The sequence below is a fragment of the Ziziphus jujuba genome, chromosome 7 (assembly GCF_031755915.1).
Source record: "Ziziphus jujuba cultivar Dongzao chromosome 7, ASM3175591v1".
In the NCBI taxonomy this organism is placed as follows: Eukaryota; Viridiplantae; Streptophyta; class Magnoliopsida; order Rosales; family Rhamnaceae; genus Ziziphus; species Ziziphus jujuba.
The window spans coordinates 10,983,335-11,001,873 of record NC_083385.1 but is presented as its reverse complement, the minus strand read 5'-3'; the positions used below and the strand labels follow the sequence as shown (position 1 = coordinate 11,001,873).

The 18,539-nt window shown below is 34.0% G+C and overlaps 3 protein-coding genes across 3 annotated transcripts; 1 reads left to right on the top strand and 2 right to left on the bottom strand.

Moving 5' to 3' along the window:
* Positions 1 to 1,473: 1,473 nt before the first annotated feature.
* LOC107424732 (dof zinc finger protein DOF3.4) lies at positions 1,474 to 2,810 on the bottom strand. The gene has a single exon (XM_016034593.4). It carries the CDS (start codon positions 2,451 to 2,453, stop codon positions 1,728 to 1,730), a length of 726 nt encoding a protein of 241 aa, XP_015890079.1. The 5' UTR covers positions 2,454 to 2,810; the 3' UTR covers positions 1,474 to 1,727.
* Positions 2,811 to 7,998: 5,188 nt separating this feature from the next.
* LOC107424739 (GDSL esterase/lipase At2g23540) lies at positions 7,999 to 10,025 on the bottom strand. Its single transcript, XM_016034599.4, has 5 exons — positions 9,561 to 10,025; positions 9,303 to 9,433; positions 8,932 to 9,180; positions 8,559 to 8,814; positions 7,999 to 8,417 (listed from the first exon to the last, which is right to left on the bottom strand). The coding sequence occupies exons 1-5, from the start codon at positions 9,820 to 9,822 to the stop codon at positions 8,194 to 8,196; spliced, it is 1,122 nt and encodes a 373-aa protein (XP_015890085.1). The 5' UTR covers positions 9,823 to 10,025; the 3' UTR covers positions 7,999 to 8,193.
* Positions 10,026 to 13,300: 3,275 nt separating this feature from the next.
* LOC107424729 (uncharacterized) lies at positions 13,301 to 17,347 on the top strand. Its single transcript, XM_048480001.2, has 5 exons — positions 13,301 to 13,715; positions 14,178 to 14,414; positions 15,313 to 15,396; positions 15,607 to 15,736; positions 15,833 to 17,347. The coding sequence occupies exons 1-5, from the start codon at positions 13,420 to 13,422 to the stop codon at positions 17,027 to 17,029; spliced, it is 1,944 nt and encodes a 647-aa protein (XP_048335958.2). The 5' UTR covers positions 13,301 to 13,419; the 3' UTR covers positions 17,030 to 17,347.
* Positions 17,348 to 18,539: the final 1,192 nt, after the last annotated feature.

Sequence of the window (18,539 nt, the reverse complement as noted above, 5' to 3'; positions counted from 1 at the left end):
ATGTCTGATAAAATCCCATATGACATAAATTTGTACTATATTATGTTTATGTCAATGTTCAGTAACATTTAATAAATTAATAAATTTTAATGATTAAAATACAAAAATACAGGATAAGCACATTATATCCATTAAAAAAATAGATTTTTGTAATTATGCAAATTTTGTAATATTAAAATTTTTTACTTTATTATTAAACATTTATTGTTTTATTCTTTTTTAGTTTAATTTTTAAAAAAAATTTAAAAACAAATAAATAAAATATTTAAAAACAAATAAATCTATTTGCAATTTTTTTAAAATATCATTTTATTATTTGAAAGCTAAATCAAATTTAAATTTTTTAATTTGTATGTATTTTTAATAGGTTAATGAATCTGATAACGAATTACATAATAATTTAACGAATAAATTCAGATTAATCTATTTATATATGAAAATTTAATAAATTATATTTAAATTGAATAAATTTTGCAAAAACACAAAATGACACAAATACGAGAAAACTTAAAAGATTGTATTTGAATTGATTAAATTTTACAAAAACTTCACAAACACAATTCATCATCACAGATTATAAGACCTATAGGAGATATCTTTGTTAATTAGACTAATCAGACAGGGTCCAGAATTCTGAGCGCCTAGGCCGGGTAACTAAAGGAAGGTCGGTAAAAAGAATAGTAAAGTATCCAATAGGTTGGTTGCTGGGCTAAATTTCATTCGGAAATGTGGCATAAACATAGGCCATAAAAACAAATAAATAAATTAATATATAACTCTCAAAATGATGTCAAGTGCTACAGTAGGATAAGGTAATTGTCCAAGGCCCGGCTTCATAAATTTGGATTAATTCGGGTCTGTTTTGCTTTTGGTTGTATGAACGACAATCTGCTCCACCAAAGAAACAAAAAACACAATAATAATAATAATTGAAAGACAATCTGGTCAGGACTTAGGTCATGAACATCACCGGTCACCATAACTCCTAGAAACAAAACGAAACATTCTCCTGCTCAGACACCTAACAGAGACCAAGTAACTCATGGATCGAGATCTGAGATGAAGAGATTCTCAACTACGTCGAAATGTTCCATGTCCATGCTTCTGTGGGTCTAGTTGGATATCATCGACATCTTGTATTTCTTTGTCTTATTAATGAGAAATATAAGACAATGAGAAATAAGAAGATAGGATTTTCATACATGACGAAACCGACAGGTCCTTTTCTGAGACGGTGGAGAACAGAAAGAAGGTACAAAACTTATTGTTGCCGATGCATTATTGCAACTTCATATTGTCATTTGCTTACTGCTAGTTGCAATGTCTGTCTTATGTGGTACAATAATAGTAATCAATATTCTCAGTGAGAGGTGGCTTGGGAGGTACATAAATAATCAATATTCTTAGTGAGAGTAATAATTCGACAGTTTCTTTAAAGCGAGTTCAAGAAATTACTTAAAAAAAAATAGAAAATTTGCAAAACTAACAATATTATAGCAATGGGCATAGTGATTACAAAGGGGAAGAAGAAAAATAAAAAATAAAAATAAAAAAAGGTCGTAACTTTCTTTCTGATTTCTTAGAGCTAAATTTACCATCAGAACTAAATTAAGTCCTTCAAACTCTAAACCATAACTTCCATTAAAACCCATAAAAAAGAAGAAAAAAGAAAAGAGGGAAGAAGAGAAATAAAAAAAAATAAAAATAGAAATGAAAAGAAAGATCATTCATTTGAGACCGTTCCCAGGGGTTGAAATTGCCAAGTCAGGCCAAGAACAGAAATCTCCAGCAACAAGCCCACCACCATCAGCATTCTCAAACTGCCACGAGCTTCCAATTGCTGTACCGCCACCACCATTGCCAGCACCACCATCTCCAGCCCCAGGAAAAGGCCAAATACCCCTCCCAATCCCAAAACTCATATCCTCGAACCCAGTTCCCAAACCAAGCCCAAATCCACCCAAAGCCAAAAACCCGGGTCCCTGAGTGTTGAGAAGAGAAGTAAAAGTCCCGCTGCATAGCGCATTCACGTTAGCCTTCATATCGCCACCACCACTGCCGCCGCCACAGCCGCCGAATTGCAACGGCGACCCACCTTGGTTGGTCGCCAGAGGAACCAGAACAGGGGCAGAGGACAACGGATGGTGGTGGTCGGAAAGCGAACTGGTGGTGATAACGGAACCGGCGGAAGTGGCGGTTCGAGAGCGCTTGGCGTTCTTACGGCTTCCACCTCCGACGGGAATGTCACGGAGAGTACCTCCGTGGGTCCAGTAGCGGCGGCACGACTTGCAGAAATGGCGCGGCTGAGAGAAGTTATAGTTGTTGTAGTAGCAGAACTTGGTGTTGGTTGAGTCACAGCGCGGGCATGGAAGGTGTTCTTGCTCGGGTGGTGGAGCTCCTGGGTTATGGGCTTTAGGCGGTCTTCGACACTGGTCGCCCGAGTCGGACGGCATCTGGGTTGCTCTGACGAATTGAGTGAGTGGGTGTTTTGTTTTGAGTTTTCTTTTTTTTTTTTTTTTAAGTCTAACTTCAAAGAGTAAGAAGAAACAAGAAGTTTGGTGAGAATTCTCTGAAACGGTGTGAAGGTGAAGAAGATGAAAAGGAAGAGGACGGTTTTTTGATTGTAGAGGACGAGAAACTGGATGGGGGGGTTTTTATGGTGGGAGAGAGTGAGAGAATGAGAGAGAGAGAGAGTATCTATTACTGTACACTCACTGAGAACAATTTTTTTTCTGAGGCATATATGAAGCAGAGGGAACAGCTTTACAGTGTTCTGTTAAGCACGACATTTCAGTCGGCTCCAGAAGAGGCCCTGTTGGGGTCGGCTAGCTACGAACTATAGCTGTGACTGGGCTTGGGACCCATTCATTTCACTGTTTCTTCAAAAACAACGACAAAAATAAATAAATAAATAAAACGCTAATCCCATGATTATTTTTTTATTATTATTTTTCGGGATTCTTTATCAGGGAATTTTATCCGGAGAAAGACGGAGAGAAGTGGGATATTATATTTATTTACATAAAATATATAATATTATTGACTAGAGAGAGAGAGAGAAGACTTGAGTCGAGCCATGCCATGGATGTCAAGTATGGCGTCTAGTGCATGGGACCAATTATCAAACACATGGTGGACAACATTCCAATGACTTTTTTTTTTTGGTAAATAAACATTCCAATGACTTAAAAAACAATAAAACATAATATGGAATATGGATATGGTAGTAGAAAAATAGAAGCAGTGCTCTTTTTTAGGCTACAAGCTACCAAACCAGGTACTTGTGCAGGTTAAACGCAGGCACAAACAAATAAAGAAAGAAAAGAAAAGAGGGTACTTTTTTAATTTTTGTAACTGCAAACCTAGTTCAGTAGTTTCTCTTTACTATACTTTCCTTTTGTTACTCTCTGAAAAAAAAAAAAAAATTATATATATATATATATATATAGCACACAAAATGTTTACCCCCTACTATACTGCTACTCCTATCAAAATTCCATCATTATATACCAGAATATAGTTGCTGGATGATGAAGAACCCAAATAGGCTTATCTCTAGCTTTTGTAGCTCTGCTCTTTATTCAATTTAGGTTTTTAGTAGCTCTCAAAATATTTAATTGTGTATTAGCTTGAAATTTCATACCCCACTAGGTTTAACAAAATTCAACTCCCTATACAGAACAAATGCATCACCTAGACAAATAGATAGATAAATAGAGTAAAATAAATGAAGAAATTGGGATTAAGTTTTTGTTTTTGTTGGTAAGATTCGTCCTCTTGATTCTTGATCAGTGTTCCTATTGGTGACTTGAACAAGAAAAAGGGAGCATGCAGATCAGTTTTTCTATTTATATGAAGAATGACATTTTGGAATTATTTGCCATTCAAATCAAAACATGAGTGGTCACTTTTTATTTATTTTTTTTCCGTGACATTTATTAAAATGGGAAAGGACGAGTGATCAAACCTTAGAAATACAACCATCACAATAATAAAAAAGGAGTGAAAATAACATAAATGTATTTTGGATATTTTATGGATCCACAACTTTTTTGCATCTGAAGAGAAAACCATATACTTTACTAAATACCAAAAAGAACTTAAATTTTATTTGGCTGCTGGATAAACCAAAATTTCTTCCTCCGCATGTCAAGAAGATCAAAACAAAAACAAAAAAACAAAAAAGAAAACAAAATTTTTTGAAGGAGGAAAGCGGACAAGAGCGTCAAAGAAGAGGGGAGAGATTGAGAGGGATTGATGGGAAGGCGACTGTGGTGACTGAGGAAGGGAAGGGAGGGGTGGGTGAGACAGTACCGACAGAATCATGAATGTCGGGCAGCGTGGGGAGCAATTATTGGGCCTCTCCTCTGATTTCGGACGCGTCATGTCCGCATCAGATTCTTTCCTCCGTACTCCCATCTCTCACCGGATTTCACGCTCTACTGTTCCCATTAACAAAACTAAAAAAAATAAAATAAACTTCCTCTGCTCCTTCTCTCACATTTTACTCCACCTCCATCTATATCCCCGCCGTTCGATTACTTTTCTCTTTGTCAATTTTCAAACTAATCGGCGGTTACCCCCCCCTCATGATGCACATCAACTCCCATTATCACCTAACTTCCAGCCCATCTTAGTGTGTTATCTTCGTCACTCTATCAAAATCGATGCCGCTGCATATCCTGCACGTTTCATTTCAATGTCCGCTAAATTTTGTCACGTCCTAGACCATTGCTTATATCTGCATTTTTATTTTGCTGAGATATTACTTCAAAAAAAAAAAAAAAAAAAGATATAAAATCATGTTGATATTTTTAGCTCTATATAAACTGCATTTTGTTTTAATTTGAGATATTAATTTTTAGACAATTCAATTATCTAACATATTATTTTGATACTTATTAAAATCTATTTTTAATAAACAACAATTTCTTAATTTTTTTGAAGGGAGATAAAAGAATATATTTATATATATATATAAATATATGGTAAAAGTTGCGGTAACTTAATAATAAAGTGAGTAAAATTAAACTTATCTTGAATCTGAATATAAATGATGGTAACTAATGCTAGAGGTTTAGAGAGATTTATCTTCCAAACTTCACCAAACATCAGGTGAATTGATAGGATGAACCACATATGTCTCCTTTCATCTATAAGGCTATTTGACTAGAAAGTTTATATTAAAATGACTACATAGTTAAAAATTCTACTCTACTACCTCCTCCTCTAGCTTTAGGAGTTGAACTCTTTCTCGTTCATGTACTCCTTCCTTCTTCGTACTTCTTTCTTTCATAAACAAAAGCAATTCATTTTTGTGGGTCCTGTCTGTCTGTGAAAGCAGAGACTATAATTATTGAGAGAAATTTACTTATCCGTGGTTTGTTATGCAATTAATTAACTTAAAAGGATTATTTTTCAATAAAACAACCACGTTACTACTAAATTTTGTCTTTTTTTAACGAACAAATGAAATAATGTTGAATGCCTCCAATTTCAACAATAAAATAATTATATATCCTTTTTACTTAATCTATTATATTACTATTGTATTATTTATGTAATACTTATTCCTAATTCTCCTTGTTTTTTACTATATAAATTAAGCTAATTTCTTTTTTCATTCAAAGAAAAAAATAAAATAAAATCCTTTCCCTTCTCTTCTGTTCTGGTTGATCTCTGTCCCTTAAATAGTTTGACTGTACTTATCCGAATAATATTAAACAACTACGTACGTAGCCTGATGATCAGGCTTTGAACTCAAATTACTGTCCTAGTATGAAAACTATCACAAAAAATTCGAGTAAAAATATAAATTGCTTACGAAACAATAAAATACAATATAGAAATCAAAGCAAAAGGATAATGGTCATGGGGATTAGGTGGGGTTAAAAAATAGAAGGACAGAGACAGATGTCAGTGGGAAAGAACCGGTGATTGTCGGTGAAGAAGGGCAGAGGCACGCGCGGGGTGAGTGGCCCATCTAGATGTCTCCGGCAGAGCATCATAGGTCGCTTTCAAAGTGGCTTTGGCGTTCAATTCAACTTTCTTTTCTCAGGGCCAAAACCATACAGTCGCTATCCACATACCTCTCAGTCTCCCACTGCTCCATTTCGTATTCGGTCGCACATAAATCACTCTGACAATCCGTCATTTCTTCTCCCTCTTCCCTGACCTCCCTTATTTACTCTCGTTCCACATTTTCAAATCTCTCTCTTGTTTCTTGGCTTTTTCTGCTCCCCCCATGATTCCCTTCACATGAATCATTTCCCTTGCTTTCTAAATTTTACATGTAATATTGTATTTTATTTCTATAAAAATTTATTTTATTTTATTTTTTAAAACCTCTGATTTTGCTCCTTACTATTTATGATCTAAATTAATCAATGCCAACCAGCTGTATGCTTATTCACAAACCAGTTTGGTTATCTTCCAAACCTGTCTGCGTAATTCTACTCCTACACTGAATAAAATTCTATGTCAGTTTCTTATTCCACGCTATCTGTAGCTATCTAGCTACTTATCTTCTAGGCAATATATAAATAGTCTCGTCAAGTTTGGCTTATATCATTTCATTGATGAATTTTTTAATTCATTTTCAGCATCCAATTAAATATATATATGTATTTGAAAAAAATAAAAATCGTACCACGAAGATGGCCTTTTTTTTTTTTTAAAGTCTAAATCGGCTGCTGTTAGAGAGTTTAGATCTGGCCATTAGTGTTTATGGATTGTGTTTGTATAATGTTTAATAATCGTGTTAAAAATATATAATTTGAATACGATCTATTTATTAATTGTATCAGATATCTAAAATACTAATTTGATTTGTTTATAAATAGGTTAATACAACACGATTCGTTTAACAAATTATTTTAATAAATCATGTTGAGTTATTAATTTGTTAACCTGAAATTGATTCGTTAAATTAACCTATTTATTTTTGTTTTATTAAAAATTTATTATTTGTCTTTAAAAAATTAATAATAAAAAATTATTTTTTATAAAATTTTTAATTTATAATATTTTTTAGTTATTAAATATTATATTATGGATAAAATTATAATTTAAATGGGTTATAATAGGTATAGAATCGTGTCAGATTGAAATTGACACGTTTAATAAATGAATCATAACGGATCAATTTTGAGTTAAATAGGTTAATCCAAAAATGACATGATTAATAATCATATTAAACAGATTTATCTGATTATGATCCAAATTCATTTATGATAAATCCAAATCCATTTATTCCGTATCGTTTTCGAGTCGTATCGTCGTATCATGATCTAGATTGCCACCTCTAAGAAGGTTTAATAGCTGTACATATTTGGAATTAAAAGGCAAAAAAGGGAAAGGTAACATTTTCGTGAAATTATAAATTTAATTATTTTTAACACGTGTAACATGTTTATATGTGTTAAATATTATCTATATATATATATATATAAATGTTTAATGCATGGTATGATTTGTTATGCTATTCACTTTTCTCCATCAGTTAACTAAAATGTTTCATGGTATATTTTCCTTCTCTATCCAATATTAGCTTCAAACATCAAACAACATAGCCATAGCCCATAGGTTAATTGAACATTAGAAGCTAGCATAGGTTCGATGTAATTTTTTTCAGTAAAAATTTTGCTAACACTGTACTGTTCCTTACATACTGCAAAGAATAAATTATATTCACAAACTAATGATTTGAAATGATTAGCATCAGTTTTCAATCACTAAATATAGATAGATCTCAAGTGGGACCCACATTAGACCAAATTGGTCTTCTGCAAACAATATTATATACCAAAATATGGCAAGCCGTTTTAGTTGAAAAAGTAAGAATGTTAGCTCTAGTAACCAGCTGTTGCTCAACCACCTTCAACACAGTGGGATTTTTTTTTTTCTTTTCTTTTCTTTTTTTTCTTTTTTTTTCAGTTAAATCAGTTTCCAATTACAACATATTGAATACATAAAAGAGAGAAAAATAAAAACAACAAATTAACTAAGGAGAAAAAATATATAAATATCATTTAAAATGTATATGAGTAAATTATGAAGAAATTAAAAGGCTTCGTGACTTTGACAGTTTACCAAACAAAGTAGAAAAGAACACCAATTGCCAATCCTATTGAAATGCACGAAGAACAGATAATTGATATTTAATTATAATTTGTAAAGCAAAAATACAATTAGCTAAAGATCTCGAAGCTGTCTGAGATTCATTGGAGATATGTATCTTGTGTCTCCATCAATCAACTTCTTGGCAAGTATAAGGTTGGCAGCTTCGCTGGGATGGTAGGGGTCCCAAAACACATGCGCCGATCTGTCTGAACACATGCTCGAAGTTGGCCCACATGGAATTATCCCTGCGAACTGACCTCCATTTCCACAGCAAGCTCTACTTGCTGTTGTGAACCCTATATCGTAATAATTTCAATGGTTTTTATTCTTAAATTTATTCTTTTTTTCATACATGCTGTTAAATATACAGCATATATAGCATATATAGCGCATATATATATATATATATATATATCAGTGGGAAAAATTAGGCTTACCGTATTTTCCATAGTTTGTGATGAGCTCCATAACCAGATCATACACATTTGCGTAAACAAACGTTGATCCAGGGAGATTGTCTTTTAGTTCAGCTAGCAAGTCTTTCAATCGGCCATTGTACTGAACCGCAAGCTTATTAGGCAAATCCACACATTGGTCTTGTTTTAGTTGATTTATTGTCTTTTGATAAGGTATGCAACCTATTGGACCAACGTTTCCAATCACGAATTTCCGAGCATCCAATTGGTAAAGTCTCTGCGATGATCATGAATATCACCAATATATTATTTTATATATAATAATATAGAGCAGTTTTTAAAAAACCCAAATTGTAAATTAAGCCTTGGGAGCTAGCTTTTGATTTATACGTACAGTTAGCTGGTTCCTAAAGTGATTGATCATATCATCAACAAAAGCATCTGGGGTCTGAGAAACTCTTGCTCCAATGGAGAGGACTGGAAGTAGATAATTGTTCAAAAAGTCATTTGCCCCAACAGTGACGGAGAAAATGGATTTTCTCATCATATAGTCTTTTGCCTTTGTAGGACCCAGTAGTTTATCTATCTGTTTTCTTGTAACGTTGAAATAATCAATCTGGACATCCATTCCTATCCTATTAACCTGCAGCAATAATGTATATGTACTTGAAAAATCCAAGTAAATTAATTACTAAGACTTTAGGAGAAAAAAAAAATACAAATTAAAGTGATTATCATCAACAGAGGGTAAGTAGGAATGCATACAAATATTCTTCCTGTTGCGTTCAAAATCCCTCCCCCCCCTGATGCATAATTAACCCCAGAGAGTACGGATTTTCCTGATGCGTTTGGAGCCAAATATGGGACTGCATAGTTGGGGATTCCTAATTCTTCACCTGAAAAAAATAAAATGGAGAAAAAAAGTGAAAAAGGAATATTAATCTCTATGAATAACAAAACTAATTAAGTATAAATAAGAACATAACATAATTTTCTAGAGCATATATATATATATATATATACCAACTATATCACCAATGGTCCTTCCATTGGTGTAACGGCCTGTGGGATTTCCACCAGACGCTTTGAAATCAATTCCATTAGGAGGGATGTTTGCTTTAGACAAAGTTGATAAATAGTTATTGTTTCCGGCATCAACTAGAGAATCGCCGAAGATAAACGAAGCTCCCAAACCATCCTTATTAGCAGCATTTGCACAATAATACCAGTTTGAAACGAATAGTAAGAGAATCAAAGACACACTCCTAGAGCACTTCATAGCCATATGATAATTTTCTGATGAATACCAATGCTAGAACACTTGGGTGGTGGTGGTGGTATATATGCATAAAAAAGAAAAAAAATTAAAAAAAAAAAAGAAGAAGAAGAAGAAAAAGGTACGTGGTTTTCTTGTTAGCAAAGGCTAAAGCGATCTAATAGAATCGAATGGAGAAACTTGCAAGCTTAGTTATAGTTAAGTCGCATTTGGTTTGAAATGACCGGGCGTTTTTGTAGATGAAAATTTCATGCGGTAGTTCAGCAACTTTGGTTCAATTTTTCTCAGTGTATATGAAGTTTTTGGGCGTTACTTTTGATATAAGCAAATATGCATTAAATAACTTTGGGCAAGCATAGGCCTCCTAACATTGTGAGCGTTCCAGGGGAACTTAGGTGGTGTTTGGTTCAGCAGTACCTAACGGATTTACGTATTCTCACAGGTTTTATTTGTCAATTTTTCCTCCGATAGGACTGTCAAATTGAATTTTATAATTGAAATCTTGGTCCGAGGACAACTTTTTTCAAATATATACGTAGAAATTTCTGGATCTATTAATTAATTTTTGGGTGGGTGGATTTTGCTGTGGCTGTATCCGGGCTGAACCAACTACTAATTGATTGGGCCTCCGTACGTCAGATAGCCCAATTATTTACTTATCTATTTGTTTTCTATATTAATAGGCCAAGGTGCATACATTTGGTTTTTAATTTGTTAAAATAGTTGGCTTTTTCTTTGCTTTATATTTTGTTTACTGAATAATACTGCAACACTGGGACGAAAATCTCATCAGGTCTCTTTACGATGATGACTCGATCAGTGCTATTTTAAAGTTAGTTTGGCCTCGAACTAATGTTCATGATAAGCTCCTGTGGACAGGAAACAAAAGAAGGAGGCTTTTCAGTGAGCAGTTGCTATAATTTGAAGTTTAGGAACCATCATCCTTTGGGAAATGCCAATTGCTGGAAGAAGTTATGGCAACTCAACTTACATGAAAGACTTAAAACTCTTTTTTATGGAGGATGCTTTCAAATGCAATTCCTTCGAAGGAGGTGCTGGCTACTAGACTTGGAGGAGATGATGTTCTATGCGATGTATGTGGAGCTGAAGTAGAGACAGCCTTTCATGTTTTTAAGGAGTGCCAAGGGATTAGAATGCTAGCTTTTGCTTTCAAATGGGGTTGTAAGATGGACTAGTGGAATATTTATTCAGTTCAAGAAATGGTGGAGTTTTGTGTTGAGCCAAAAGCAAATCACTGTTTTAATGGAATGGATAAAGAGCTTATCACTGTTTTTCTAGCTACGTTGTTCTATGCAAGCTGGAATCTTAGGAATGAGTTTCGTTTTCAAGGAGCTGGATCTATACGCAAGGCTTTGATGAAGTTCGAGAACTTAGTGGATGAATTCTTCGAAGCTTCCTGTTTGGTTCAGACTTCTAAAGGTTTTCAAGAGAAGTGGTCGACACCAATTAAAGGGTGGTGGAAACTAAACCCTGATGCGGCTTACTCTAATGGGGAGGCTGGCATTGCTTTCGTTGCCAGGGATAGTAACGGGGAAATTAAGTTTCTAGCTTCAAAGTGTATTCAGTGTGACTCCCCTTATGAAGCAGAGCTCCAAGCTATTCAATGGGCTTCGGCATGTGCTGAAGACAAAGGTTGGAATTTCCTGCTGCAATGTTGGTAAAAGAAATTGCGGACCAATTAGCGCCATCCTTAGCTGGTTCACCTATTTTGAGATGACAGAAATTTGAGCAAGGTTCCAAAAGTTCAATTGGTCTATAAAATGGAATGCTAGATCTGCAAATGGTTTAGCTGATTTAATAGCAAAGAAAGCTTTAGCTGGCTCCTCTGTTTTTGATTTGTATTTTAGATCTCTTGCTCAATGATATTTTGAACATGTGTGCTCTTGATCGTCTGGGCAAGGATGTTTGTCTGCAATACTCCTTCCTGGGGTCTTTTTATGTTTAATAGAAGGTTCTATTCATAAAAAAAAATACTGTAACGCTCATCATGAGAAAAAAGGAAATAAGGAGTTAGAGATTTTGAGAACTATCAAATGCTTTATTTCAAAAGGAGGGTAAATTTAGAGTAAACAATATCAAATGCCTGTGCTAGTTTTTGCAGGTATTTTAAAGTTTTTTTTTTTTTTTTTTTTTTCATGTTTTTGTTTGTATGCTTGCTTTGCCAATTAAAATAATACTTAAAAAAAGAAAAAGGCATCGATCAACATAACAAAAAGAATAAGAAATTAAAGTGGTGCATCAAACTCAAGTGGTCTCGATCCCCTAAAAAACACTCAAGGGGTCTAATAATTGTTAATGTATGGCATATGTGCAGCAAAAGATTGTATTTTCTAGAATTTATAAGGTGTGGAATTTATAGTTATATTATAAAAATAAAAAGTTTGTTCAGCTATTTTATTTGATTGGATCACTAGTTTAAATTCCATGAGCTTGCCCAAAAACATATAAGACAATTAGGCAATTTGCACGATGTGAAAACGCTTTTATCCTTCAATTAATTAATTATATATATATATATATATATACACAATGTAAATGCATTTGTTTTCCTTTTTCTGTCTAGTGACAATATGAACGTTGTCATTTTTCAGGTCCTCAATTCGATCTACATTGTGAATATTTTTTATCAAACGAAAATAAGAACATGCTACAAATTTTAAATTTTGATTTCTCAAGTTTAAGATATTAATATTTCCATAATAGTAATAATAATAAATGACATGAATTATAAATTGTGGACGTATGAAAAAAAAAAAATATATATATATATATATATACACAGTTAAACATGATATTAAAAAGCTTGTTTTTATGATTTAAAAATTAAACAATAAAGTTGTTAGGATATTATTTCATATCATTTTCAAAAACATTCTAAATAGTTTACTATTGTTAAATTATTATTAGCAAGTTCTTTTTCGAGTGAGAAAAAGAATTATAAACTTTTTTAAAGATGTAAAGTTCATAATTTAATATTGTTAAATTATTATTAGCAAAGTTTTTTTTTTTTTTTGAGTACTGAAAATAATTATAAACTTTTAAAAGATGTAAATCCTAACATCGAGTAATTGTTTTATTAATAAATCAAAAATAATATATAAAGCTTTTATTAGGTTTATTAATTTTTTATTAAGTAAATATATAAAACATTTTCAAACGTACAAGAAATTTGTGTTAAGAGTATATAGAGAATTAATCTTCTAAGCAATAAATCCCACTGAAGAAAAGAGGAAAAATATTACTTTTTATTTTTATTTTTTGAGGAAAGGATAAACATTAATTATGTTGTCATAATTGATAAACCGTCTCTTAAAATCTTAATTTTATCTTATTGCATATTTCTAACAATATGAAAAAAAAAAAATTTATAATAATGCAAATGATTTATTTAATTTTGGTAGCTCAATACTTGAAATAATAAAATAAAAAAATAAAGAAGAAAGATGTTTAGTGGCCAGCGGGGCCATCTCCGGTTTCCCTCCCTCGTCTCAAAATCTGGGGGGTAAAAAAAAAAAGAAAAAAAAGAGGAGTTTAGAAAAGCCAAAATCGACCGTTGAAGATTGGGAGCGGCGGCGAGAGTTGAGAATGGGGAGGAAGAGAGAAAGGTCAGAAATCTCCTCCGAAGCCGCTGATGCTGCAATTGCAAGCGGGAATAATAACAACAACAACAACAAGCATGATCAGATTCAATCCCTGTCACACTCACAGTCGTACGAGCAGACCAGAGAAGAGAGAATCAGAGAAAACCTCCAGAAAATGCAAAAGCTCGGCATTTTTGATCTCTCTCTCAAGCTCAACTCTCACATTCATCCCAAACGCACTCCACTGCGCAAATCGTCTCCTGCCTTGCCCCCATCTGGACCCCTTAGGCGCTCTTCCAGGTCATTCTCACCAGATTCACCCTCTTTCTTTTCATTTCTTTTATTTTTTTGTTTTCCGTAAATTTATTGGACCTTAAGATAAGAAAAAATCTTTTATCTTCTTTCCCTGTTCAACTTTTAGAAATTTTGATTCAGTTTGAGTGAGTTTTTTTTTTTTTTTTTGGTTTAATCATTTTACGCTTAGTTATATATACATAATGTAATGAAATATGATAATGGGCATATAGATTTAGTTGTATTGCATGATTTTTTTTTTCCTAGAGTATATTTTGAGTTTGGTATATTAAAGGTGGTTTTATGGTCATAATGTTTTATTTGGTTTTCATGACTCTGGATTGGGCTTCTCAATCACTCTTTTAACTTAATGCAAGTTATTACACTAAGTTCAAAATCATAATTCTTCGTTTTATTATTATTATTATTATTAATTTTTCCCTGTATTTATTTTGTTTGTTCGTTTAGGTTGCAGAATGTGACACCAGTTAGCTACACTGAAGTACAACTAGTGAAGAACGACAAGGGGTTAGAAGATGAGGATATTTTGCCAGAGGTGGGCTCGAAGCCGGAGATATACACAGATGAGCATGAAAAGCTATTGGGTAATACGGAGAAGAGTTGGGAGCTATTTGTGGATGGTTGTGGGCCAGACGGAAAGCGAATCTATGATCCAGTAAAGGGAAAGACTTGCCATCAATGCAGGTTAGATGGCTTTCGTTGATCATGGTTTTTAGTAAGCAAACTGGATATAACACCATTATTGGAACTGATATCCCATGAATATGTTCCTACCATGTTCACTAAAATATACATAAGAAGAAGACATTTAAACACAAAACTAAAACATAAAAAGACAGAAATGGACACTTTTAAGGAATTTTGAAACTCAAAGACAATAATGATGGGGAACAAGTTCAATAAGGAATTTTGAAACTCAAAGGCAATAATGATGGGGAACAAGTTCTAAGTTTCGCAAACAAGATTAATTAATGGTTGTCTAACCTAACTTTATTAAGAACAACCTTTGGAATCGCTTATTGTTTTCATTAGTGCTAAAACTATGCAAGCCTTCCATTGAAAGTGTCCAAAATGAAAAGCTGTCTTAGACCTTTTTTTATTGTCCTTTCAAGTATGAGGTAATTAAGTATTGCTATTGAAAGCCATTCCCAGGTGAACTTTACATGCTTCCCTAAGCATATTTGCTTCAATGTTTCTACAACATGAGGTTTAAAACAAAGCTTCATATTTAGTTTAAGATCAATAACAATTTTATTGTTATTTACTTATTTTTCACCTCTGCTTCATTTGGAGAGGTGCTTTCGTGAAACGGTAATACCAAATAAGGAAGAAATTAGCTATTACTGGTTGGTGTGGTCTGAAAATTAGTAGTTTTTGAATTTTTTTAACATGGAAAGTACGAAAATATGTGTCTATGCAGTTAATTTTAATTCTTATTTGAGTAATTTCCTCTATTTGCTATGCTATATTTCAACTAGGTGTAACATTTTCTCATGCAATTTGATGTTCTCAATGTCTATAGTCAAATCCCTTATAGCTGAAGCTTTACATTACACACAATTTTGCAATGATGTTTTTACAGGCAGAAAACTCTTGGTCACCGTACTCACTGCTGCAAATGCAACAAAGTTCAAGGACAGTTTTGTGGAGATTGTTTATACATGAGGTATTTACTTAAGAACAGTATTGAACTTATAATAGGATAAAAATGACTTACTTTATTATTAATTTTAACAAATAACTTTATACTGTATATCAATAATGAGGATTTCAGACCTCTTGCTGTATTTGGCTTTTCACTGTCTTGTTGTGTATGTCCTGTAAAAATTTTAGTTTCTGATGTTTATGGTACATTCTTTTGTCTTTCATGGAGCAGATATGGGGAGCATGTACTTGAAGCCATAGAAAACCCAGATTGGATGTGCCCTGCATGTCGTGGAATTTGCAACTGCAGTCTGTGTCGGCAAGCAAAGGGATGGGCACCCACTGGCACTCTCTACAAGAAGGTTACTTGTTCAACCATGCCAACATTGCCTTGTTTCTTTTGTTCTCCTTTTACCACCCTTTGATTTGATGCCAACATTAACTTCCCAAATTTCCAGATATCACAACTGGGCTTCAAATCGGTAGCACATTACCTCATTCAAACTCGTCGCAGGGAAACAAACTTGGTAAAAAGTCCAGATACTGCCAACCATGTTTCTGCCAAAAGGTTACTGCAGTTCTCAGATAAAGATGAAGTATCTAAGGAATCTCTTGATGTCAATAACAATAATATTGGATCATCAGAACCTCAATTTGAAGATCAAAGTGCTGACAAGTTCAAGAGTGAGAGAGAGAAAAGGATGCACGGTAGCCTAAATCAACATATAGACAGTCAAATCTCTGTGACAAGGTCATTGTCCTTTTCTGATGGACCACTATCTCAGAATGTTGGACCTTTGGATGTTAAGCACAAGGTTCATTATCAGTTTGGATTGTTGAAACCACAATGTGAAAACAAGGGTGATGATTTTGAAAGTGAGAAAGAGAAAGAAATGGGTGGAACAGAAGACATTGATAGTCATACTGCACTCTCAAAGCTAAAAAGGAAGCCTGCTCAGACCATCGAACCAAGCATTGATACTATTGCAGGAAGATTAAGGCAGAGGCGTAAGGAAGGACATCAAGATAATGACTTTCAAAAGCCAAAAGAGAATGTTTCGTGCTGTAAGGATGTTGTAAACAAAGTATTAATAGGAAAGGAAGTGGATCAAGAGATAGAAGAGCATTTTAGTGGTAACAAACATGATATTATTAATGACACTGTCTTGGAGAATAATCCGATGTTGAAGGATCCTTCTCTTGCCACTGAGCCAAGCTCAGATAGTATTGCTGGGAGATTAAAGCTGAGGAGCAGGAACCATGGAAATGCCGATGAGTCTCCAAATGTAGATGATAACATATCAGATGTTAAGCCGGATGCAGAAAATATTTGGACAGATAAGGAAGTGAAGAAAGACAAGGAAGTGCTATCGTCTGATATTAAACATAAGAATGATAGTAACACTCCACTGGAGAAAAGTCAAATGCTCGAGCACAAGCATGCTCAAGCCAGTGGACCAAGCTTAGATAGTATTGCTGGAAGATTAAGGCAGAGGCGTAGAGAAGCTGATGACCATGATGGTGGTATACAAGTGGAGACAAAAACAGATGTTATACAAGTTGCTAACTGCATGTCAGAATTTTCTTCTTCAAAAATGAGTTCAGAGAGTATGGCAAGAAGATTGAGGCCTAGGCGCGCAACAATGTGCGAATGAGTTTCCTATGAAACTTTTCCCACCACTTTTGACCAACAATGCAGAATTTCCTAACTTTGTAAGGAACTCCATTTTGCAATTTTGAGTATTGGGCAAACATTCTGGATTCCGTCTAAGCCTCATGTGGTGGTGATTCCGTTTAGGTATAACAGCTGGGAGTTTGCTAGATATGCAAGACGCATCATTTTGTTGGTAGTTTTTTGATTTTGCTATATTCCCGCCATAGAGAAGATACTAAAGTGTGGGTTGAGTCTGCCTATGTAACCCTTTTTTTAAGTAAATTGTCTGCTATATATGCTGCTTTTTTTCTTCTTGTTTTTTGGGACAATATAGTACGTGTGCTACTTATTTATTGGTCAAACGACTTCCAAAGCGATTTTAATTAGACTGCCTGGTTTCGAGTTGCACCCCAAAAAAAGGGTAAAAACATTTTCTATGGTGTTTGGCAAAAATAATCAAAAATTATTTTTAGTAATTTTATTATAGAAAAATAACCTATTTAATAATTTTGGAAGTAAGTACCAATTAAGGAATCAGTAAAAACTCACCTGAATTCACTTTCAAACAAACATACCCTTTATTTTTTATATGTCAAATACGACGTATTATGACTGGCAGGGTCCATTCGATCATTAAATGGCACTTGGTGGACCGTAAAAGGAGGACCCAAAAAGTGGGTCCGTAACCGCATGAAAAGTAGGCCATCCAACCGGATTAACTGGGCTGTAATGCATGTGGGGAGGGTGGGTCACCGGGCATTTGTGAACCTTGAAATCAGGAATTTGAATGGTCTAAGTAAAAGGAGTCGACTTAATTGCACACTTCCATGCCGTCACATTACAATCCAAATTTGAGAGACTTCGATTTTAAGCCATTGTCCGTGCCTTTATATGCAAACTTCACAGAAAGATTTTATCTCATTGGTATCCCTCATAAATGCAAAAACAAACTCCAAAAGCGACAAACCAAAACCCATAATTTCAAATGTTTGTTTATTGCTTAGAAGAGTAACAAGGGGCTTTTGATACGTGGTGGTTGAAGCTAATATTTTCACCCGTAATTCACAAAAACTGAGCTTAGTCCATGCTTCATATCAACCTAATGAAGAATATTTCTACCAAACCTGACAACGAATTCAATATCCAGGGCATATAGTTTGGTGAAAAAAGAAAACCTATTAAAAAAGCAAAAGGAGAAAATATATATGTATGTATATATAAAAAGGGATAATGGTAATCATCCACCCATTACTTTGGAGATTGAGATATTGAACATTCTTATACCACTTTAAATAAAGTTGGTGTGTTGGTGCTTTGAAAGCACATCATGGACATGGACACCATGAACCTAAAAGGTGAGGTGGAGAGCTAAGTAAGCGAGAGCCATTACTCATTAAGGTTTTTTCTCTACGTTGGGGGCATGCAAAGCCCTGAAGCCTGGCAATTCGAGAAGGGGCAATTTAGTCCTACTCCAATACGAGTATCATTGACTGGTTCATTATAAGACTTTG

Excerpts from the sequence above, each read along its gene's own strand:
- LOC107424729 (XM_048480001.2), top strand. The coding sequence starts at position 13,420 with ATGGGGAGGAAGAGAGAAAGGTCAGAAATCTCCTCCGAAGCCGCTGAT. Across the intron at positions 13,716-14,177 it reads CCCCTTAGGCGCTCTTCCAG|GTTGCAGAATGTGACACCAG; the intron begins GTCATTCTCACC and ends TTGTTCGTTTAG. Across the intron at positions 14,415-15,312 it reads AAGACTTGCCATCAATGCAG|GCAGAAAACTCTTGGTCACC; the intron begins GTTAGATGGCTT and ends ATGTTTTTACAG.
- LOC107424739 (XM_016034599.4), bottom strand. The coding sequence starts at position 9,822 with ATGGCTATGAAGTGCTCTAGGAGTGTGTCTTTGATTCTCTTACTATTC. Across the intron at positions 9,434-9,560 it reads GACCATTGGTGATATAGTTG|GTGAAGAATTAGGAATCCCC; the intron begins GTATATATATAT and ends TATTTTTTTCAG. Across the intron at positions 9,181-9,302 it reads ACGCAACAGGAAGAATATTT|GTTAATAGGATAGGAATGGA; the intron begins GTATGCATTCCT and ends TTATTGCTGCAG.
- LOC107424732 (XM_016034593.4), bottom strand. The coding sequence starts at position 2,453 with ATGCCGTCCGACTCGGGCGACCAGTGTCGAAGACCGCCTAAAGCCCAT.